The sequence below is a fragment of the Mesoplodon mirus genome (genome assembly GCF_964341445.2).
Source record: "Mesoplodon mirus genome assembly, chromosome: 11".
In the NCBI taxonomy this organism is placed as follows: domain Eukaryota; kingdom Metazoa; phylum Chordata; class Mammalia; order Artiodactyla; family Ziphiidae; genus Mesoplodon; species Mesoplodon mirus.
The window spans coordinates 59328737-59351356 of record NC_138987.1 but is presented as its reverse complement, the minus strand read 5'-3'; the positions used below and the strand labels follow the sequence as shown (position 1 = coordinate 59351356).

General features: G+C 54.8%; 2 protein-coding genes across 3 annotated transcripts; both read right to left on the bottom strand.

The window, feature by feature from the left end:
* Positions 1-853: 853 nt before the first annotated feature.
* On the bottom strand, positions 854-4760 carry HOXC11 (homeobox C11). Of its 2 annotated transcripts, none has more exons than XM_082636919.1 (2): positions 3316-4760; positions 854-2094 (listed from the first exon to the last, which is right to left on the bottom strand). In XM_082636919.1, the coding sequence occupies exons 1-2, from the start codon at positions 4002-4004 to the stop codon at positions 1581-1583; spliced, it is 1203 nt and encodes a 400-aa protein (XP_082493045.1). In that variant the 5' UTR covers positions 4005-4760; the 3' UTR covers positions 854-1580. The 2 variants fall into 2 exon arrangements, with proteins under 2 accessions (XP_082493045.1, XP_082493046.1); XM_082636920.1 differs by having other exon boundaries at positions 1772-2094; positions 3320-4760.
* A 16010-nt stretch (positions 4761-20770) lies between these two features.
* HOXC12 (homeobox C12) lies at positions 20771-22353 on the bottom strand (the record flags this gene model as incomplete). The annotated part of the gene is made up of 2 exons (XM_082634426.1): positions 20771-21009; positions 21753-22353. The coding sequence occupies 2 exons, from the start codon at positions 22351-22353 to the stop codon at positions 20771-20773; spliced, it is 840 nt and encodes a 279-aa protein (XP_082490552.1).
* Positions 22354-22620: the final 267 nt, after the last annotated feature.

Sequence of the window (22620 nt, the reverse complement as noted above, 5' to 3'; positions counted from 1 at the left end):
AACAAATTTGGGACAGAGATCGCCAGAGTGCCCTCAACGAATGCGCTAAAAGGACTATGGTTATCTTTATACAGAAGAAACATGCAGCAAATATATATATGGGTGTGGTGACCATCCTCATGGGTCACCTCCTTCCCCAGCGCCCCACCCCAAGACAAGCTCTTACAAAACAAATCTCTGAGGCTTTCTATGCTGGGAGACCAATGTATAAACATCAGGGTGGCCCCAGCCTAGGGTCTTGTTGTGTCTGGAGGAGCCTGGCCATTTGTGCTTGAGGGGAAGGGGCCCAGCCCTACCCTCCCACCCTCAGGGGCTGGCGCGGTGAGGAAAGGGAGGGGGCTGGTTTCTCCCCCTCTCCCTTCCCTCCCTCAAAACTGTATATAAAAATTCCAATACAGTCTTCTCATAGAGGGAAAAAGAAGAAAAGAAAAAACGAAAGCCCTACCCTCAACCCTACACATTTAACTGCCACAGACGGAGACATCTGGTGGGAGGGCGGTGGAGCCAAGAAAATTCCTATAAATTTAAATTCGATGATGGTTACAATTAACTCCACAACAAACGTGTGCTTAAACGGAAAGCGTTGCTGGGCGTTTGGACGCAGCTCGAGCTGCACGTGAGAAATGAGAGCTTTAAGAGTCTCAGTGGAAAGTCCTCAACTTGAGAGCGGGAGGAAGCTACCGCCACACTCTTGCCCCTGCCCGTGGAGAGAGGGGTGCAGGCCCGCCTCACCTTCACACGCCTGTCCTCCTCTGCTGGGCTCTGCCCGCCTGCTTCCACCTCCTCCGCCTTGGGAGCATTGAGGGTTTTAAGAGGAGAGGGGCTAATAAAAGGGTCAAATAAAATCATAATATTGAACAGAATGAAATATCTTTATTTGCCACCAAAAAAAAAAATTCACAGCAATCCCTCTGGGACAGGAGCCTGGTGGGGATTGCACACATACACACGCACTCACGCACAAGGAGATGGGTGATTCAAATCTCATTCCAGGCGAGTCCTCCCCATATCCCCTCCGGGTAGAAAGAAATGCTTGTGAAATTTATTTACAAAAATTCAGGCCTCAGCATGGGGGAGGCATCCAATCCCGTCTCCCTAGTGCCTCTTCCACCCCCATCTTTTTTTTTTTTTTAAAGAAGGTAACAAATGCATAGACTATAGCTATAAATTCGCGGACTGGGGCACAGCTTGGAAAAAGGTTAGGAAACCTCAACGCACCAGTTAAGAAATTTCAAAGGAGGGTTCTGCACGTTCACGGGGGAGAACAACTAGGCTTGGGCAGGGCCTGGGCACAGACAGAGGTAGGACACGACTTTGCACACCTAACACCAGGTCAAAGGAACAGAAATTTCACAGCAAGGCGGGATCACATTTAGCTGCCCCCCAGCAGTGGGGCGTGGTGGGGTAGGGACGGGGAGCCCGGGAAGTCTCCTCTCGCAGACACGGCGTGCTAGCAGAGCTTCTCACATGGGCAAGGGAAGGCTTGCAGTTCAAGGATTGTTCGGCTCAGGAGCCCACTACTCACGCCCTCCCCCCACCCAGTCCGAGCAGCAAGACATTGTCGCGAGGTGTGTTTTCTTTTAAATAAAGATTCTTGGCCTCGGCGCCAACGGTGTCCACTCGCCGTGGATCAGACACTTTCCTTTACCCGCCTTTCCAGGCCGGGTCCCTGTCCCACACTGAGTCAGACCAAGGTGAAGGAGGTTCCGGAAAGAAGTGCGGGCAACGGCAGTGGGGGCCAGCCCTGGCCACAGTCCAGTTTTCCACCCGCGGAAAGAAGGCGAGTTAGAAAATAAAAAATAAAAATAAAATAAAATAATCTCCCCCTTTCCCCCCTCCCCCCAAAGGGCCCGGTCTGCGGTTACAGAAGAGGATTTCCCGAGAAATACTGCAGCCGGTCTCTGCTTAGTTTTTTTTCTTTCATCCTTCTGTTCTGAAACCAAATTTTCACTTGTCGGTCCGTCAGGTTCAGCATCCGGGACAGCTGCAGCCGCTTTTCTTTGTTGATATACACGTTGAAGAAAAACTCTCGCTCCAGTTCCCGGATCTGGAATTTCGAATAAGGGCAGCGCTTCTTGCGGGTGCGGGGGGCGTCTGGAGGGGAGGGGAGGGGAGGGGGCAAGTGCGAGGAGAGGGGGAGAGAGACACGTGAGACCCGGGCGACCCCAGCCCCACCGCCGGGCAGCCCTCCCGCGGGCGCAGCGCTGGGCCGAGCCACGACCTCCTGGCAGGGCGAGCTCAGTCCCCCATCCCGGGCCACCTTGGGACCCGCGCCCCCTCCCCTCGGACGACGGCCGGGGCTGGCGGAGTCTGGGGGAGAAGGAAGCCAGCCGGGGCCAAGTGCGCCCCCGCGGACAGCCCCCCCCACGACTTCTGCTCAGCCGGGCTCCTCTGTCCCTTCCTGCGCTGCCCTCCTAGTGACTCTGAAAACCCCCCGCCCCCCGCCCCCCGAAATCTGGGGGAAGCGCGGAGAACAGGCGCGAAGAAGTGAGAACGGGCGAGAGTCGTGGGGAGGCAGGGAGGAAGCGAGCGAGCAGGCACCAAAGACACCCGAGAGGTGCTTCCGGGGGCCCTGGTGCCCCGGGACGCCCGGCGGGCCGCGCCTTCCCCGCGGCCAGGCTAGGCCGGCGCAGAGGCCGCGGGCCGCAGAGAAACGCTGAGCCCCAGGCCTGGAGCAGAGTGGAGCCCTGAGCCGCCTCATCCCCACCCCCTGTCGCCGCTGACCCCCGGCTTGCTCCGGTTTCTGCTCAGGGACACACGAACACAGTTTGAACATTTGGAAAATAAGTTTTTGAAAGAAGCAGAGCGGCCCTCGCTGGCCTCCCCGGCCTCAGGTTCTGCTCCATTGCCTCTCTCCCCCACCACTCCCCCTTTCTGAGTTTCTCCCTGTCTTTCCCTTGCCCTCCCCTTTCTCCCCCTCCACCCCTCCCCTCCCTCCCGCCCCCCGGCAGCCGGGCTCCCCATCCTTCCTTAAATGCTCCTCTAAGTTCACGATCAAAGTTGATATAGCCCGCGATGGTGGCGCTTTTAAAAATTTCACAGACCGAGGGAGATAACGGGGAGGGGGTTCACCCAGCTTTTCCAAAGAGCCCTTTTCCCTCCCTCCCCACCCCTTCTCCATCGTAAAAAGTCGAGTCGTTGGGAGAGAGGGCTTTGTAGGTTATAATAAAATCCTTTGAATGCTTATAAAACTCCACATAAAATCGGACTGACCCAAAACACGAGGCTGTCCCCGCTCTCCTCGCCTCCCCCCTACTCTCGCCCTCCCTCTCTGGCTCCCTCCCTCCTGCCCGCCTGTTTCCCGGCCGCTGCTACCTACTGGGGGCGGCTCCCTTGGCCGGCTCCTTGGCCGCCGAGTGGGCTGAACCGGACGAGCTGCGATTCGTGTTTTCCTCCTCGGCCTCGGCCGCCTCGGGCCCCGCCTCAGCCCGGGACGCCAGTCCCGAGGCCGGGGGCGCCTCGGGCTCCCCCTTGGCCTCCCCCTTGCCCGGGCAGGGGGGCTCGGCGGGCGCGTCGCCGCCACCGCAGTAGGCGTTGTCGAAGAAACGGTCGAAGGCTTGGGGCAGGACGCTGTTCTTGTTGACTGAGGAGTAGAAGCCGGCGGGGGCGGCGTGCGGGGCGCTGGGGTGGTGGTGGCCGCCGTAGGAGCCTTCGTTTTTCATGAGGATCTCGGTGACGGTGGAAGGAGGCAGGCACTCCCGGTGCATGAGCTCGTCGGCAGCCGCATAGCAGGAGGAATAGCTGTTCCGGTGGTGCCACTTGCCGGAGGGCTCCAGGCCGTAGGAGACCTCCCGGACCGGGGGCACTTGGGCCGGGTAGGGATAGGAGATCTGACGAGAGGGGGCCTGGGGCAGGAAGGAGGAGACCGTGGAGAACTCGGGCACGTAGTAAGTGCAACTGGGCAGATAGAGGTTGGAGGCGCAGCTCCCTCGCTCGCCGAAATCAGCGCCCCTCTCCTTGCGCGACGGCGAGCAAAAGTTGCCCAGGTTGACCGAGTTAAACATCGTTCTCTTCTCCTGCCGGCTCCAGATGGAGGTTTTGGACCTGATCTAGCGAGGGGGGAAATTTTGGGAAGGCGAGATGACGCGTTATCCGTCTTAGTCTCTCTCCCCGAGCACGTGATCCAAAGTAGATATTGTCATATATCAGTTCGGAGCACTTCGCAGTCGTAGGAGGGGTTCTCTCTTAGGTAAGATGGGGACGTTCAGGCGATTGGTTTGCAAACACCGCAGAAACATTATGAAAATCAATTGCAGATTTGTATTCGTTTTTCTCTTGACACTCCCCTCCTCTCCATTCCACAGAGCGAGCAAAGGAGGAGAGAGAGAGGGTTGGGGTGGGGTGGGCGGTGGGATGGGCGGGGGCGGGGGCTAGGAGGGGGTAATTGTATTTTTTTCTAGCTGCTGCTCTTTTTTATCCCCCCCAGGATTGGGAGAAGGAGGAGGGTTCTCACGTATGGGGGGGGGTCTTGCCTCCTCCCTGTAATCAGCCCAAGACAGGGCTAGGGATGAGGACCTCTTTCCCCAATGCCTGACTCTGCCAGAGATGTGAATCTTTTCCCCCAACTCTCAGGGACTCTTACCCCACCAACCTGAAGAGGGTCATAGCGCCTGTTTACAGGAGTTTGAAGAAGTCGATTCTTTTCCTGGCCAGGGCTGGGTATCAAGGCTCCCTTTCCCCTTTGGAGAGACTCCCTGGAAGTGTATCTGAAGTTTCCCAAAGGTGAGGCGGCCCAGCAGCAAGCCAGTGTCCCAACTTTGTCTGGCTTGCTGTGCTGCTGGCGGCTAGGGACTCAGATTAGTCATAAACAGTGGTAAGCAGTGAGCCAGCCGCCCAGCCGGTGCCTGGTGAAGTCTGGGAAAAACCTTCTCTAATGTTGTGTTAAATATTTAGTACGAGAGAGTGGCCCTGGGTGAATATTTCATGCCTGACTTTATTGTCAATCAATGCACAGAAAGCTACATCCACTGTGGATTTTTAAGTCTCAAACCCGCAAGAAAGAGGTTGGAATGAGAGTCCTGTGTCTTCTCTGTCAGGGGCCCTTTGGGTTGGTGGCTCGGTCTCAGCTTCTTCACTGAAAAGAAGCCCAGTGTCGGCTCTAGGAAGGATATGGTGGAGGGACTGGGTTTGGGGCTCCTATCCTTGGATGATTTGGGGACTGTGAGGTGGATGGTGGGGCCAGGTACAGGTCTCTGGAATAGACCAGCAGGGCAGTGGAAGGGAACTGAGGACCCTGGGTGGGCTGGGCAGGGCCAGAGGTCACTTTCTAGTGGAAACACCCAGCCCTGCTCCCCACTCCCCGGGGGGCTGCAGCCAGGCCCTGGTGGGTGCCACTTTCCTGTTTCTCAGTCCTGCCCTTCCCTGCCAACCTCCTGGATGGCTGTGACCCCAGAGGTGGACTCAGCGCTTCTGAACTTCCTTGCCTTTCTTCCCACAGGACACATTCGGGCAGCTGAAAATCAGTTTATTGAAAGGTTCTAGACTGGGTGCCAGAGCAACTGCCCACAAGCAGAAAGCAACCTTGCATCCAAGGAGGAGCCACCATGGCATGATCTGTTCTGTTCAGATCAGCAGGAGGAACTGAAGCCCCCGGGGACGCAGTCCACCGCACCCTTAGGAAAAGCCAGAAATGGCTCAAACCCTCTTTTAACCCCTAACTGTTGTTTGAAGCTGGTTTCCACTTTAAAAATATTATTTGTATTTGATTTTCCTTGTTGAACTTGACAAGGTACTGAGGCCCCAATAGTAGATAGGGAAGACACAAAAAATTGTACCTTGACCCCAAATACAACCCCTTCCCAAATCATTCTTTCCCAACCCTCCTGTCTCCTCAAATTTACTTTAGAGCAACACCTGGGTTGGAACAGCCTTGGCCATGGGTCCCATTCTCGGGGAGGCTCTGGCATACCCAGGGACAGGTCTCCAGCATCCCTCTACCCATTCATTGCTGGGCACGGCTTCCCAAGCCCTCATTTAGTCCTGGCCGGATCTTAACTAAGGGCCAGATCTTAACTAAGGGCAAAAAGGAACTAGATTAGGGCTTTGCTAACGAAAAGGCTGCAAGAAAAAAAAATCTGTTGCTTTTCCTCTTTCCCCTACCTCTTTTTATAGGGTGTACTGGGGCCGGCATTTTTAATTATAATGATGGGGAACTATGGACTATGGCTTTTATGGGGTTTGTGCTCTCCTCATTAAACTCGAGTTTATTGGAGGCAAAATGCTCCCCAAACAGTGATAGGAACTGGTAAGAGGGAGCTGAGAGGTACCCCTATCCCTTGCAGAGGTGTGGATGAGCGTTCAGAGTCTCCACTCTGGCTTTCCCCACTTCCCCCAGGGCCCTGGTTCCCCCTCAATCCTGGCCTCCTGGGCCTTGTGGGGCCCAAGCCCCCAAGGCAAATTCTGCACCGCCAGGGCCGACAGTGGGGAGGGGGTTCGCTTCCTGTGAGGAGACAGCTGTGGGCCTGAGCACTTGAATTTGACCACCAAAGTTTATTCCAGGGCCACCATAAAAGTGAGCCAGGCTGCTACAAGGAGCTGCTGGCGGCTCTATTTCCTTGAAACAAAAAAGAAAGGCAAGAGAGAATGTCAAAGGAGTCGATGTTCAGGAAATTCTAGGGTCTCCCAATAGAGGCTTGTGAACATTAATATTTTTCCCCCTAAAATTAAGGCACAAAGTTCAAAAAAATGTTTTTCTAGTTTTGGTCTGACTTTTAATTTTTTAACAACTTTAAAAAAATCCCAACAACTGGAGGTTGCTGCTGGGGTCAAGGAGAGAAGGCCTTGGCCGCTGAAGTCAGGGAGACGTTGATTGGCAAAAGTGCCCACTGTGTGGGCGAGTGGCTTCCCTGCCCAGTCCCAGGTCCAGGCCACCCTGAAGCATAGGCTGAGCTGCCTGCCCCAGCCGGCATCCCTGAGCATCAGTGCCTCCCCCGACGTGAGACCCAAAATCCAAAATTGGTTCCCAAATTGATTCCCAGGAGCCCTGGCAAGCCCCAGGCCGCGGAGAGGAGGCGGCTTTCCCCCCTCATCTCATGGGTGCCTGTGGCCTCTCCACCTACTGGAGTCCCAGCTTTCACCTGAAATCCTCCTCAGCAGGGCCATCCTGCCCGCCCCACTGGCTCTGGGTGGCCTCATTCAGCACCGCCTGCCTGCCTGGCGGCTAGCAGGCAGCTGCGGTCTGGGCAGCCGCCTCGGTACTCTGGCCAGGGCCACGACAGACTCTTCGCTTTCACACACAGACACCAGAGGTAGCTTCAGAAGGGGGCAGTATCTCCAGGTCCCAGCCCAGCACCCCACACACAGTACTGGGCCCCCTCAGAGCTTGTCCACCTCCTGCTGCTGCTCTGGAGAGAGCAGACTGCGGTAGGGAAAGGGGTCCCCCCCACGGATCAAGAACTGGGAGGAAACCCCAGTTTGGAGAAAGGGGGCCCTTAGAGCTCTCTGGTCTGTAAGTTCAGTCTCTGTGGGGTCAATAAAGAGATAGGCAATCAGCGCATGGACACCTTCAGTGGATCCGAGGCTGGGCCAGCGAGGATTGCATCCTTTTGCACAAATCTCTCTCCCTTGCAATGCCACTGAGTTTACTAATCTCTTTAATGTGCTTGGGGATTTTCAGGCCAGCGGTTTATCCTGCACCCTGTGACACCTCCCACCCCCAGCCAGGGAACTAGAAGGGAGAGGGACCGCCAGTTCTCAGACTCCCATCTCTCCTCAGCCCTGGCCATTGCCCCAATCCCAAGGCCCCAATTCAGGTCACCTAAGAGGACGCTGCTCCAAGGTTCCTCCGGCCCCTGGATAGGAGGAGGGAGAAGGGCAGCCCCTCTGCCCCCACAGCCCCACCCCCTTTCCTCCTCAGCGGAGGGATTGTCCCGGGAGGCTAGCAACGCGACCCCATTTCTCCCAATAAAAGTCCCATTTTACGAGCCAGTTTCACTGGCCCCTCACCAAATGCTCTAAAATCAAGGAAATGTCTTAAAAGCGGTCTGGAAATGGAGCCACTACCATTGGACCTTGGTCTCCAAACTCAGCTGCAACAGCACACACACACACAAAATGCCTTTTCTGGGCAGAACTGCAGTGCTGAGCCACCCAGATCTCCGAACTCTTGGCCCAGTGGAGGCCGGGTTGGCCGGAGCCGCCATTCCCCAGCTTCAGCGCCTACTTAGGCTCGGACCCAGTCCGCGCAGATCAAAGTGAGCTGGCGGCATTTTTATGAGATCAACTTCAGTGGCTCTTTACTTGTGATCAGATGCCTGGGTTGAAAATGCAAAAGGGAACAGCCCATCAACCCAAAAAGGAAAAGGAGAGAGAGAGCGAGAGAGGGCGCAGGCATGGGGTGAAAAGATTCAGGTGACACATAGCAAGAAGATTCCTGTCACCCACAAAAAGACCCTTTCTTTGCCTGCAGCAAGAATTGTTTATGGGTCAGTCCCAGCCTCCAGGCCCTGCCATTTCTCCCCAGTTTCGGGAGCCAGGAAACCTGACTCGCCTGTGTTCTGAAGCCTGATCTGAAAGCTTCCACAGTGTGGACCTGCCACGTGGGGCAGAATGTGGCCGCCTGTACTCCCTTGCCCCAGCGGGGAAGTCGCCTTCTGCTCACGATTCAAAAGTCTCTCCCATTTTGCTGCTCTCCTCTCTGCGGTCTCCGTGGTTCTCCGGTCACTACAGTCAGAAGTTGAGTTACAAGAAGATTCGCCAGAGATTTATCGCCTGGCCCCAAACTTGGAGAGCCTCGTTGTCATAAACAACCGTCTATTGTCTAGACTTTTATCTCCGGGTGTGGATCATGCATTATTGAAGCTCGGGAGACACGGGCCTGGCTCTGTGGGGCGTGCGTGCAGCTGAGCGCTCGCCCCCTTGCCCCCAGGGGTTTCTGCAGGTGGGTTTAGGAGGGGACGCAAGTGTGTGTGTGCTCTTGGAGCTGGGCAGGTATACCTGAGGGTCCAAGGCTGAGGGCTCGAAATGGGGAAGGTCTGTCTGTGCCTGGGAACATTCTGGTGCATGTACTTGTGTGTTGGGTGAGAATTTGTCACGGTATGCTTTGTTTCTCGGGCATTTTAAGTGTTCCTGTCTGGGCTTTTGCGGGTTTTATTAACCTGTATCCGCTTGGCCTGTTATGTCCCTTGGAAGCAGATCATCTGGTGTTTTTCAGTATTGGGCCCATTGTGTGTGTGTGTTTGGCTTCTCTGAGAAAATGGGTTTGGGTGATACCTTTCCAGTCTCGTTCCCTCAGATTCCTGCACCACCCTAAATCACACCTCAGCCTCTGCCTTCACCACAGCGTCTTGCCTTGCTCCGCTCACTGCAAGTCCCTACATCTCCCAAGTGACTACCAATTTTCTGTCACAGACACAAAATACATTTTTGCAGGATGAGGTCTGGCTATCTTTGCCTTTCCCACACTAGGGGGAAATCTCCCAGCTCGTAGTAAACTCCCTCCCTTCTTGGGGCTCCCCTTCTCTGGGCTGAGGGGGACCTCAGAAAGGGCTTCCCCAGTCCACTCTGACCTTTAAAGATACTCTCCAGAGAACTCCAGATAATGCCAGAGAGGGCCTGCCACTCCCTCCCTGGGGCTTCCTGGCAGCAACTGTCCTCACCCTGGCCACCCCCTCAGCCCCTTGAGTCCAGGCAGTAGGACGTTTGCCCAGATTAAACGTCAGTGGGAGAGACACTTATCACCTTAGATCTCAGGGTCAGAGGCTGTTTTTGAAAGCCAGGCTCCTTTAACACCAGCAGAGATAATCAAATCCTCCCCCTTTGTTTCTCTAGATCAGAACACAGGGTGGCAGCGCTCCAGGCATACAGGCCTGAGAGTTCCCTGCCTGCCCCCACCGCTCCTGGCAGCTCCCACCTGGGCCCCAGACCCCACTTCAAGTCCCAGATAGCTCTTAGGCACCCTCAACCAGGTAGGTCAAGTGGGAGGGGACTGATCCCAGACTCCAGTTGAGAAGGGTGTAGGTGACAACCAGCAGGGGTTTGTGGGACATTAGATTTAACCAGAAGCCCCCCATCAGTGCATCCCTCCCTTCCCTTGCCATTAGAATTCCCATTTCAAAAGCAATGATTAGGCCTAAAAAGGGCTGAGTGGGCGCAGAGCAGGCGAAAACAAGCTGTGAGGTCCTGGAAAGAGGTGAGCCCTTCACAGACACCTCCATGCCATGTTCATTCTCTCTCTCTCTCTGTCTCTGTCTCTCTCTCTCTCTCTCTGTCCCCTAGTGCTGCTACCCTGGTACCCTGGAGGGAGAGGGCCAATGATTCCACTTCAGGCTCCTTTCTTCGGCCTCCTTCCTTCGCCTGAGCCCGCCGGCTGCCCGCTGCCCGCTGCCGGCTTCCCGCAGCCCAGCCCGCCGCCGCCTCCACTCCGGAACTCGCTTTCCCTCCAGCGGGCAGGCAGCGGCGTCGCCTTACTCCGCCTCTCTCCCTGCCTCCCTCCACCCCTGCCTTTCCCCCACGTCTCAGACCAACAGATATCTAATAGACTTGTCTCTCCGCACCCAAGGCCTAGGCTGAGCCGGCTCAAAGCTCAGGGATCGCAGCCGCGTTACAGGGTCCTAGCGCGGCGCGCTTCGCTCCCCGTCCCTCGGCTGCAGCCTCCTACTTTGCTAGTTGCCGGGTTCAACAGCTTCTCTCTCGCTTTGCCGCTTCTTCCCCCTTTCTTTCCGCCTCTGGGTATGAGAAATAAATAAATACAAGGCTCCTGCTTCATCAGCCCTCCCCACTCCTGCTGCCGCACTTCCCCTCCTCCTTACCGAATGTACCGCCTTGTTTTCGAAGAAAATCTTAATAGTCAGACATCTAAGCTGTAAATGAACATTTTTTTCTTTGTGACGGCTAATTTTCTCTCCAATTCTTACGTCTTGCTCCGCTTCACGGTGGAATGGAATGGATTTAGAAGTCTGCGTATGGGAGGGGGGAGTGGAGAGATGGAGCCCAGAGTTACAGACGGTGGCAAGAGATACGGAAGACGGAGAGATACGGAGAGAAAAAGAGGCATTGGGGTGGGGAGAGAAGGGAGGGAGGGGGAGGGAGGGAGGGAGAGGGAGGAGGGAGGGAGGGAGGGGGCCCCAGCTGGCGGGAGCGGAGCCAGAGAGAGAGAAAAGGAGAGAAAAGTTTCCCGGAGTCTTCATTAGTTGACTTCTCTGTCCACTGCTTCCCCCAGCCGGCCAAGCTCACCCCCAATAAAGGAAGGAGGGGGGGTCTTTATTTATTTTTTTTTAAGGCCCCAAAGAGTCCAGTGTTTACAAGACCAGAAATGCCACGTCCATGTCCTGGCAGAAAGAAAGGCTGAAATGGAGGACTGACGGCCTTCCTTATAAGGTACGATGCTAACTTGACCTTCACTTTGTCAGGGCGCCCCCCGCCCACCCAGACCACTGCAGGCAGCCAGGCAGAGCCCAGGCGACCCTGGCCTCTGCCTCCCTGCTTCTTTTTCTCTATCAAATCTCTCCTTTCCTTTTTTTTCACTTCCTCTTTTTCTCTTTTGTCCTTTTCTTCACTTTTTCCTACCTTTTCTTTTTTATTCCCTTCCTTCTCTTTTTCCCCTGCTTTTCTTCTTCCTGCCCCTTTCCTTTCACTCATTCCTTTTATTCTTGCCTGCTGGTTTCATGGTTTCCCTTGATTCTCTCTTGCCCAGCTCTCTACTGCAATCTCTCTCTCTCTCTCTCTCTCTCTCTCTCTCCTGATCTTTTGAATCCTGGAAACAAGCATAAATATTTTCAGTACTCTCCCATCCCCACCCCAGCTGACCTCCACAGCCCTAGCTTGGCCTCTGCCCCCATCCAGGTATCCCTGGGGAAGAGGGTCCAGGAAAGAAGGCCAATTTGGGATTATAGGGGCTTCACTCTGGGCCCAGTGCCTACTTGAGGATGGCAGTGAATTTGGTTTTGGTAAGACTCTGTCTTCCTCTCACTGGCCTCACCCGCCAAGTCTCTGTGACCCTAGTGGTCTTGAATGGAGGACGAAGCCCTTGTTTGTGGCGGTATGGGGAGAGCAGAGACCACTGCTCTTGAGACTAAGGGGGAGACTTAAGGACCAAATAGTTGTTTGCCCTTCTCTCAGCTTCCAGCCCCTAAAATCCTAGAGGTTTCACTTAAGACCTTTGGGGAGGGAATTTAGAGAATTAGGGATTTCTGGAGATTCCCACAAACATGAAAATAGGAAAGAGACAGATTATCCAGGCCTCTCTGCTTTGCCTCTTGTTGCCTCCCAGGCTCCAACAAAGCCTCCGACATTAACTCTAATCATATCTTGTATGGCTATAAAATAAATGATATTATGGACACCCCTATAATTATCTATTATTTACTTACTTGTGATAACTGCAATACTGGATGAGGCAGATCTATGCAGACAACGTAAAGCCAAGCAAATATCCTGGAAAATGAAAGTGAATCTGTGTCCATTCTTGAGTATGTTCCAGAATCTGTAAGCCTGCCTAGGACCTCCTTGATTTAGGAGTAGCCATCTTGTAGGGGATAGGGTCATATTGGGAGACCCTACCACTTCCTTTCCCCTCCTACATCCCACTTCTCCTCCTCCTTTGCACAGACACCAGAGAGGATCAGACAATCAAAGGGAAATTCTTTCTCTCTCCCCCTACAATTATCCAGATAATTGCATGAATTCTTCCTTGAATATTGCTGTGTAGTCAGGGTTGAGATTTCAGCAGGAAGTGCAAGGGACAGGATTCCAAATGGGAGAAGCTGAGAGAGTCCTGTGTTCTTACATTCCCATACTTTATAGTTCTGTCTAGTGTTACATTGTTTCTTCAGGCAAAGATCTTTGTTCGCTTTCAGTCATATTTCTCCCTTCCCCCTCCCTTTCTCTCTCTCTCCCTCCTCCCTTTTTCCGGTCCCTTTAAAGGAGACCCAGATCATCCTCTGCTCTTAATAGATGACTATAAAAGTAAAATTAATTCCCCCCTGCCTTTTAATATCAATATCTCTCTGTTAAGTATGCACATTGGTGAGAATAAACAGTATTAAGTGCTGCAACCCAAACCAGCAATTATATCCAAGGGTTTTTTTGGGGGGAGTGTTTCGTTGTTGTTATTTGTTTTTTTGTTTTCCATTGGGCTTATCTGGGGGTGTTTACTCTGCCGAGAGATAACCAGGGGGTATTTGTATTATTTTTACAAGCTCATTGGGGCCTGAGCCAGTACCAACCTGGTAGAAAAAGCAACCATGAAGCCAGAGAGAGAGCCAAAGGAGGGAAGAGAGCGCCAGATGGAGATGAAAAGGAACCACGCGGAGAAATGCAGGGAAAGAAGGAGGCAGCAGGTTCCGGAACAAACGTGGCAGAGGGCAAGACAGGCACTCATGGACAGAGGTTTATGTATTTTTATTAATTTTTTTTTAAAATTTGGGGCTCAGTGAAGAAAAGGGACAACTCAGGAAAGGGGAGGGGAGAGGGAATTATTCGAGTCACAGCGTGACCACCCCAGAAGGGGAGAACACTGGATACACCAGATCCTCGGTGATCCTCGGTGCTGGTGCTGGAGCAGGAGCAGCACTGGGTTCGCTCTGGTTCCGATTTGCCGCCGTCCCACAGCCCGTCGGGCTGGGCTATCGAAGCCCCCCCCCCTCGCGGCCACCAGGGCTTCCTCGCTTTCCTTATCATTCCATCTTTATGACGAGGCTTGTTAACAAGACCAGCGAGCTGGCCACGCACATCTATCTCTGCCGCTCGAGCTCAGCCAAGCAGCGGCCGGCGGGGGCGGGGTGGGGAGGGGACTGGTGAGGCACTAATTAATTGATTTCTTTGGACAGTAAAGTATGGCCGCATCTACATGGAACCTATCGACTCATAAACAATATCTCTGTTGGGTGTGAGTGTATTGTCTCTCAAAGAATTTTTCCATAGGCGTGTGTCATGTAGTCCAGGATTTTTAGCTGCTAAAGAAAGACCCAAGTGGGACTCATTTTTAGGGGGCCAGATCGGAGTTAGCTCAGCTGCAGAAAATACTTTAAGTTATGACTGCCTCTGAAAAAGCGTTGGGAGTGGGTTTTGTTGAGAAAAACTTGGGTTATTGGATAACCTTTCCCAGTTGCTTGTGTAGACCTGGCCAAGGTTAAGGATGGGAACCGGAGTCGAGGAGCTGGGCAGGCCGGAGTCCTCTTCCTGGTCATCTGGGATGGAGTGGGGCTGCTCTCGGATTTGAGAGGAGCATAGAACACAAGATCCAGCCTTTACTTCATACTGCTCCCTGGACTTGAGTTTTTAAAGTAAATTTTTAAAAAGCTAAACAAACCTTAGCTTTCAAGAAGCCCTTGCATGCCCAGCACACAGCCGGAACCTGCCTGTTAAAACACCTCACCTGGTTGCTGCGCTTCCTTCTTTCCCCCTTTCCTAACTGGCAGCTCAGAGTGACTGTATTTGTATCTAGAAGAACACATCCTGAGACAGAAGGGGTAACGTAATTCTACAATGCTAATTCCATACAGGAGTGATTATGCAGTCAGAGCCTGCCGCAAACAGGACCTGGGGCTCTAAATATAGACCCTGACCTCAGACAAGAGAAGCAACAGTTAAATAGAGATAGAAGACCACTCATATAAATAATCCACGTAGACACAGAAGGGAGTTTGTAAAAGACAGAAATAATAGAAATACAGGACAGAAAAGAGGTTCAGCTGATAGAGAATGTCATTGCCAATGCCTGTTTTTAAGATTGCCAGAGAAATGTGTATTATAGATACAGTAATATGTGAAATCAAAGTATGTACTTCAATGTATTTGGTACACATACACCATGTATACAAACATAATTCACAGAATATATTTTTCATACACTGGGTTGATAGGCACTTTGTGTATATATAATAACATGATGTATATTTTCCATGCAGTTTTTTAATGTGGATATATTAATATCTGGATGCATTGTTCATGTACTGATTTTATATGCCCTTTGGAGTGTATACATCCATGTAGCTAAATTGATGTAGGACTGTACCTCCCCTGTGCAGGATGTGTGCAAGTGTACTGTTTAATCTATGTAAATGAATTTTTACATGTGATGGGTATACATGCTATATGTAATCTTTTCCCAGGAGGTCGTTTTCTCATACAATAGATAAGAGTGCCTCCATATGTATATTTTCTAGAGAAATATATTTTCCATGCCCAGAATGTACATGTAATATAGATCTCTGTGCATTTTAGACTGTTTCAGTATATCGGTTATGTCGGCAATATGGTCAAGCGTGCATTTTGTGGAACATCTTTTCCATGCTCCGAATGTGGACTATGCGTCTTTCACAGGGAGCTTTTCTAGCAACAACTGCCGGTGAGTTCCGCACAGACCGGTCCTTGAAGGAAGTTCTCCACTCCGGGTCAGGGAAACTGACAAACGGAAGGCTTATCTCGGAGTCCCCAGGAAGCGGCTCCGGCTCAGAGAGGAGAAATCACCCCCAGGCAACCGGCTGGGTCACACTGGCTAAAGGTCCGCTGCGTTTGGTCTCATCCAAGCCCAGTTCCTCGGCTCTGGTGCCAGGCTCCCTCGGGCGGCACAGGCTTTCGGAGCCTGGGGCAGAGCCGCCGGCGGTGACGAACCCGGCGGGAGGGCGGGCCGCCGCTGTGGGGACGCCGCGTGCCCAGCAGAGGGAGGGCACTTGGGAGAAAGGCCTGGTTCCCACAGCCCGGCAGCGCCTCGGACTCGGGCTGTTCTTCGAGGTCACCCACAAACCCACGGAGCGTCCCCCCGCCCCCGGGCTGTGGCTCAGGGCCGAGCGGCTGGGCGGGTCCGGGTCTTCGCGGCCTCCGCGGATCTGGCCAGCAGGGGTCATCCGGTCCTTCGCGGGAGCCGGCGGCCCTCGCGCGGCGACCGGAGCTGCCGGCTCTGTTCGGGCGGCGGGGCCGGGGCTGGGAGGCGCGCCGGGTTTCCTCTCCCCGGGACCCCGGGCACACCGGAGCCGAGGCCGGGCCAGGCGGGCGGGGAACTGGACTGAGGCCCCGGAACCCTGTCCGCCGGGCCGGGTCACGGAGCGCTCCGGGCGCGGGGCGGGGAGGGGAGCGAGCGGCCAGGCGCCCGCGTCGGCCACCAGCGGCCGGCGGGCCTTTGTCTCGGGGCCTCCCCTGAGCGGCGATCGCGAGCTCGGCCCCCGGCTGCCGCGGTGCTGGGCGTCCGGTGGCGGAGGGCCCGGGACGCACGCTTCTCCGCGGAAAACCGGCAGCTCCGTCCGGAGGCATATACCGAAGGGCGGCCGCTCGAGCCTAACGCTCGGCTTATACGCGGCTGCGGGATCCCAGGCCTAGCAGCCCACCTCGCGCTAAAATTATACCGGGACCTTCGGCGCCTCCCTGTGCCCGCCGCGCAGAGAGGGTTGGGGGCTCCGGGGTGCGTTTCCCGCACGGGTCGGGGGCCTAAAAACCGCTCCTACTTTCCTGGTGTTGGCGGGGAGGATGGGCGGGAGCTCCGGCCGGTCTGGAACCCAAGGTCCCGGGGGTTTGATTTTTCGAAGATCGGGGCCGGCGGTCCTGCTCCGCTCTGGGTCTGAGCCATCGATCGCGCCGGGTTTCCGGCTGCATTAGCATCCACAGAACTCGGGCTGCCGGGCCCATCTCCCACCCGCTCGATAGTGGCTTTAAATACCCTAGCTGCGTCTACTACGCAGCTCAGAGTGGAGTAGAACTGGGTGATAATCAGGGCCAAATACACAACTCATTTGAATGGCATAAGCTTACACATACACAACAGTGAAATTATTTTTCTACCTGGATTATCCAGATAACTCTCTCCTTTTCTTGTTCCTCAAGACCCAGTTAGAGACACAGGGTGCTTTGTCTTAAATCAGTGGAGTAAATTGTAGTTTGAGGGCTTAAGCCAGACAAATACTTGCAAAATAGATGCAATCTTTGCCCAGATCCAGAGCTCAGCCAAGTCCTGGGTATTTGGGTTGCGGCTCCAGCCATGACCTTCTCTTTGGCCACGAGACCCAAGGACTTGTTATTCAGCCATTGGGAGGAGGTTATAGTGTTTTTCCTTCTCTGACAGCTTCCCCAGTTATTGAGTCTCAGGGCCTGCATAGACAAAAACCCAGCAAGGAACCTTCTCTCTCAGATCTGCAGTGTCTCTGGGAATAAATCAAGGGAATAAATTAAAGGCCAGTTATTCCTGACCTCTCTAAATTCTCTCTTACCTATTTAGCCAGAAATGCCTTCACTGTTAATTCTTCCTGTATAGATGTGGCTTAAGAAGAGGGTAGTCTCTTGCCTGGATTCACTGGGATTCAGACCTCCCCCCATCTTTATTCATACTCAAGGGCAACCACTCAGTCCCTCCCCTACACCACCAGCTCAAGGCTGCCAGAAGCTATCCAGTCCCCAGCCTCCCCTGAACTCTGTGGGCCCTTTATAGGAGTACTCTCAAAACTTGGGATCTCCTTCCGGCCAGAATCCTTCAGATGCACACTCAGCAGGGGATTGGGGCAAAGGGAGGATGGGATTTGGTCTAAATCTGCTACTTTTCCTAGTTGCAGAAGTAAAGAAAGGAGCGGTGAAAGAGAAAGAAAGATTTCAGGGCAGGAGGCGTGGCTCGGGGAGGCTGGGCTCAGAGGGGGGCTCTTGTTATTCTGGAGCAGGCCCGGGAGGGTGGAGGGGGAATTTGGAGGAGACTCCGTGATTGGAGCCTGGCTGTGAGAAAGGGAAACTTGGGGATCAGAGGCTCACGGGTGGAGGCAGAGGGAGGGCATCCCATCCATAAGGAAGGAGTGAGGTGGAGGTGCAGAGGACTCATGGGCTCAGCTGAGACTAGACTCTGGCCTGGACCTGGGCCTCTCTCTGTCATGGCCTGGAGAGGCCGCAGCTGACAGAGGCGGAGCCTATTTCACCAGCTTCAAGGGGTCTTTAGTACCCTCTCCAGTCATCTTGCAGTGCACACAGTGTGCTCTCAGAGTGAAGCCACAGGGTTAGAACCATCAGGGTGAAGTGTGGACCCAACAACCCCTGCCCCTACCCCATGACACTCTCACCATCCCAGCACCAACCAGCTCTTGCCCCTACCCTGGCTTCACTTCTTGGAGATCTTGCAGCTCAGACTTCCTTTTTGTGGTCCTGAAGGTAGTTTCAGCCTCCTCCGGGCTGTCCACATTATTTTTACAACCCCACGACTCCTAAGATATCCCTCTACTCCCCCCAATCTACCATCCCCCAATTTTCTCTCTGCTAGTAATTGCTCGGGACTGGAGATGGCAGCTCAGCAACAGATCTTGGTTGCTTGTATATTTTTGTTGCCCCTGCAACTGCTCTTCCATTATTATTATATGTTTATTATTTTTATTATTCACCTGGGCTGGAAAAAAATAAAGTGGGGGAACAGCTAGGAGGTTGGGGATCCCATTCTTTCTGGGCATAGGAGACCATGTGTATGGAGCCAGTTTAAAATTTTTCTCTCAAAAAATCACATCATCATACCATCATGTTTTAATTATTATTATTAATATTAATATGATGAAGCAACTCTGTACAAGGACTATATAAAGGGAAAACGTGCTAGAGACAAACGTTTGCATAGGAGGGCACACTACAGAGAGCCGGGGTGGGAGAAAAGGAGGGTATCTACCCACAGGGATCACACTAGGTACTAGCAACAGACACAGAGAACAAGACACAGATTGCCAGAGAAGCTCATGGAAATCAAGTTTAAAGCAACAGGAAGAGAATATTGCATATCTTTGTCCCCCCACCCCTTTTGAAGTGTTTTGGTCTCCTTTATTAAGCTGGGAGAGTCAGGCTGGAGTGGTGAAACTCAAATCCAGCACCCCAGAGACCAAGAGGTCACAGGAGGGGCTGTATGAAGGGGTACATGGGTGACCAGGCAAAGAGGGGAGTGCCTCATACCCAGCGCCAGCCCACAGGGGAGTGAGTGTGCAGACAGCTGGAACGGTGGTGATTTCTGCAAACTTGTACATACGTTAATGTGGGTGGGGAAGTGTGTCAGGTGCCCAGTGGGGGATGAGGGTATGTGATTGTACGGCTACTCTGCAGGGCTGTATTTGGGGATATGAGGCTGCCTGTTTGCAAGTACAGTCAGGAGAGTGGTGTGGGCTGAGTGCTGTACTGGGCAGCTGTGCCTGTATGTTTGCCCATGCCTCTGCACAATCTTTCACAGGGACTTGAATCTGGTGGGAGAGTGGATTGCCTTTCCAGGGTGTGGAAGGAGAGACTCTCCACAGGTGGGAAGAACTCCAAGCTGGCAGGCGAGTTTCACACTGTCCAGGCTGGGCTTAACTCCCATCATTCCCCTGCTTCTCGCCCTCTTGATCCTGGCAAGGGTGGGTCAGCAGGTGGGAGCTTGGGGGACTCTCACCAAGGGGAATCAAAACAGAGTGCAAGAAGGCAGGGGGGCTCCTTCACAGCTTCTCTTTCGGAAGCCAGCCTGGGATCTACTGGGCTGGGGCTGGGGCCTGAAGGGGGCTATGAATAAAAGGCCCTCGGCTGAAGAAGCCACTTTCTGGCCTCCAGTGGGTTTGGGGGATGTGCCCTTCCCTCTTCTCTGGTCCTCCTAATCTTCGGCTCCCTGGCCTGGGGGCGGAGACAGCGGATCCTGAGACAAAGGGCGCCGTTGGGTAGCAGGTGGAGTAGGGGTGGGTAAAAGAGAGAAAGGAGTTGGGTGGGGGGCTGCAGCGCCCCCTCCTTCATTGTCACCAGCCTGGGAAACCCGGGCTGAGCGGGGGCCTCCGCGGCCGGTAGCCCCTTTTAGGGGCGGATTCTCCTCCCGCCTCGTAAATTACGCCGGTCCAGCCTCCGGCCGGCCGTGACCGTGAACGCCAGCGGCGAAGGGAGAATCTGCAGCGGCTGCCAGAAACTCTCTCGGCCAATCAATGCCGCGCTTCGCAGCTCCTTTTACAGCTTCCTGGGCTTCCCGGAGGGCCAGGTGGGGGTCCCTGGGGTGGCTACTGAACCTGAGGCTGCGTCCGCTCAGCTCTCAATTCCCCGCTTGCGGCTTCCGGTCCGCAGCCGCCTCAGCGGCAGGAAGAAGAGTGGATGACAGCACACCTGTGAGCGAATGGGCGCAGGGGGCTCGGGGGAGGGCTGGGGACCAGGAGACGGTTCGGGTGGCCTGCCCTAGAGGGGACAAAAGCCTGATCACCTTGTCCACAGCCGAGTCTGCCAAATGCTTATGCCTCGGCCTGCTCTGCGTCCAGGCCTGGAGGACCCAGACCCCAGCGGACTTGGACATTGCTGATCATTCTGTTCTCCCAAACCACACTTCCTCCTAGTTTCCCCCACTTTCTTCTGCCCTCCCAGAGCTACCCTGACCCCTTCCCTGCTCTCTGCCCATCCTCCACTCTTGCTCCCTCCTCTCAGCCTCTCCTAACCCCAATAACTGCAAGTTCTGAGAGCCTTGGTCCCACTGTCCCCACCCTCGCCTACTCCTGCAGGCAGACAGACCTAAGACCACGGAAGGAAAGTGGTGGGAGGGGACGCCTGAGTCACCTTTCCTCCAGATCTTCAGAAGGAGGCCCAACGCCCCAGTCCCACGTCAAACTAGCCCCTCCCCAGCGCCTCAGCCTTCCCTGCCCCTACCCCCTGCCTGCAGCTGTGGGCTTCCTCTCTCCCTGGCTGGGTTCTTCCCTTCTCTCTGGGACCTGGCAGGGTCTGCTGGGGGTGTGTGGGAGGGAACCACGAACAAAACAGACAAGAGGACGTCCCAGGAGGACCTGCCAGAGACGCCTGGCGTTCTAAGCGGGGACTGTGTCCCAGGTAGTGCCCCCTCTTGCTCTCTGCCAGAGACAGGCTCAGTCTGGGGCTGGTGCCCGTGTCTTGCCCCCTAAAAGAAGGAGAGAGCTTGCTCCCTCAACAGAAGTCTTTTCTTTTTCATTCTGCGGTTCTGAAACCAGATCTTGACCTGCTGGTCACTAAGATTCAAGCGGTCTGAGAGTTCTCTCCGGCGCTGCCTTGTGATGAACTCGTTCACCAGAAACTCGCCCTCCAGCTCCGCCAGCTGCAACTTCGAATAGGGTTTGCGCTTCTTCCGTGAGCGGCTGTGGATCGGGTACCAGGGCGCGCCTGGGTGGAGACGAACCAGCAGGGTTGGCCAGGAGACCAAGAGGTGACAAGCCCAGTACAGTTGGTCCTTCCCCAGCCCCTTTCACCTTGGCCTAACACCCGACCCCAGGCTCTTCCTCTCCTCTCTTAGGAAGACTCCCATCCCCACCAGCTCCTCTGCCTTCATCAATCTCTTTTTCTCCCTTCACTCTTTCTCCTTGCCTCCCCTACTTCTCACTGCAGTATCCCAGAACCTTCTAAATTCCTATCCTCTCAATTCTCCCCAAACCTCTTCTTCTCCAGGATATCCTGGCCCCTTCCTCTCACATCCTCCAGGATGGGGTCCTGATTAGTTAGAACAGACATGAGCGAGTGACAAGAGTCAACCACTGGCCTTTCTTTAAAAAAAAAAAAGGTAATGGGGGCCTGTGGGAAGGTGGAAAGAGAGGCCCTGGGAGGGCAGGGACCAGCCTCTGGGTCCCCACGCCCCCAGGCCTGGGGAAGTCTGTCAGAATCCCCTTTCACCGGAGCTCCCTGCCCCCTCCAGCTGCAGGCCGAGGAAGAAGGGAATCTCTAGTTCTTTTAAGGGGATATTTACATGTTTATAGGGCTTTCCCCCCCAACTCCCTTTTTTAAAAGAAGCGCTTCCTCACCACACAGTCTGTCACCCCAGGAGGCCCTAGCTCAGTCCTACACTGCCCCCCGCCCACCCCGGGTCAGACGTCCCGTCCGGAGAAGCCTCGCGAATGGGCCGGGGTCCTTACCGCTGGCCGCGAGGCCGCCGCCGGGGTTTAAAGGCGATACCAAGCTGCCGGGGTCGCCCGCGCCGGCGCCCTTGTTGCCCTCGTTAAGCAGGGACGAACTGGAGTCGGATTCCAGCGACTGGCACGAGGGCGGGTCGTGAGGGGGTCCCGCGCCACCGTCGCCGCCCGCCGCGTAGTCGTACTTGAAACCGAGCGCAGGCGGCCCCGACGGCTCCAGCTGCAGCAGCGCTGCCCCGGGCCCGACTCCTGGGCCGGGGTCGCGCCCGCGCTCCTCACGCTTCAGGCCCCCGCCGCCGCCCTCGGCGCACGGCTCGCGGTAATAACCCTTGCTGTCCTCCACGCGCGCCAGCTCGCACGTGCGGCCGAAGGGCGGGTTGAGCGACACCGGGCTGCCGAGATAGGGCTGCGGGTAGCCATTGCACGGCTCCGCCGACGGCCAGGGCAACGAGCACACGTTGTCGCGGCGCGGGTAGGACAGCGAAGGCAGCCCGGGAAGCTGCGCCCCGGAGGCGCGGAAGTTGGGGAAGTAGAAGGTGTCTCCCGTGTGGATGTTCACCAGCGGCCCCACAAACCCGGGATTCAGGAGATTATGCTCGCCCATTTCCGCGGGGCCCGACCGGCAGCTTCTACTTTATTGCTATCTGACATTAAACATAGTTAAACCTGCACCCGCCACCCATTGGCCGTCCAGCTCACGTGGGCGCCGCCGCCAGGGGGATGGGTGGGGACAGAGAATCCCCCCACCCCGCACCAACTCCAACTTCCCCCTTCCCCAATGGTGGGGGGGGAACGAACCGCGGGGGCAGATTTATTCTCTGGCTTCTGGTTTTTAAAAAATCATATAAAACCTAACGCAGAGATCGAGGCA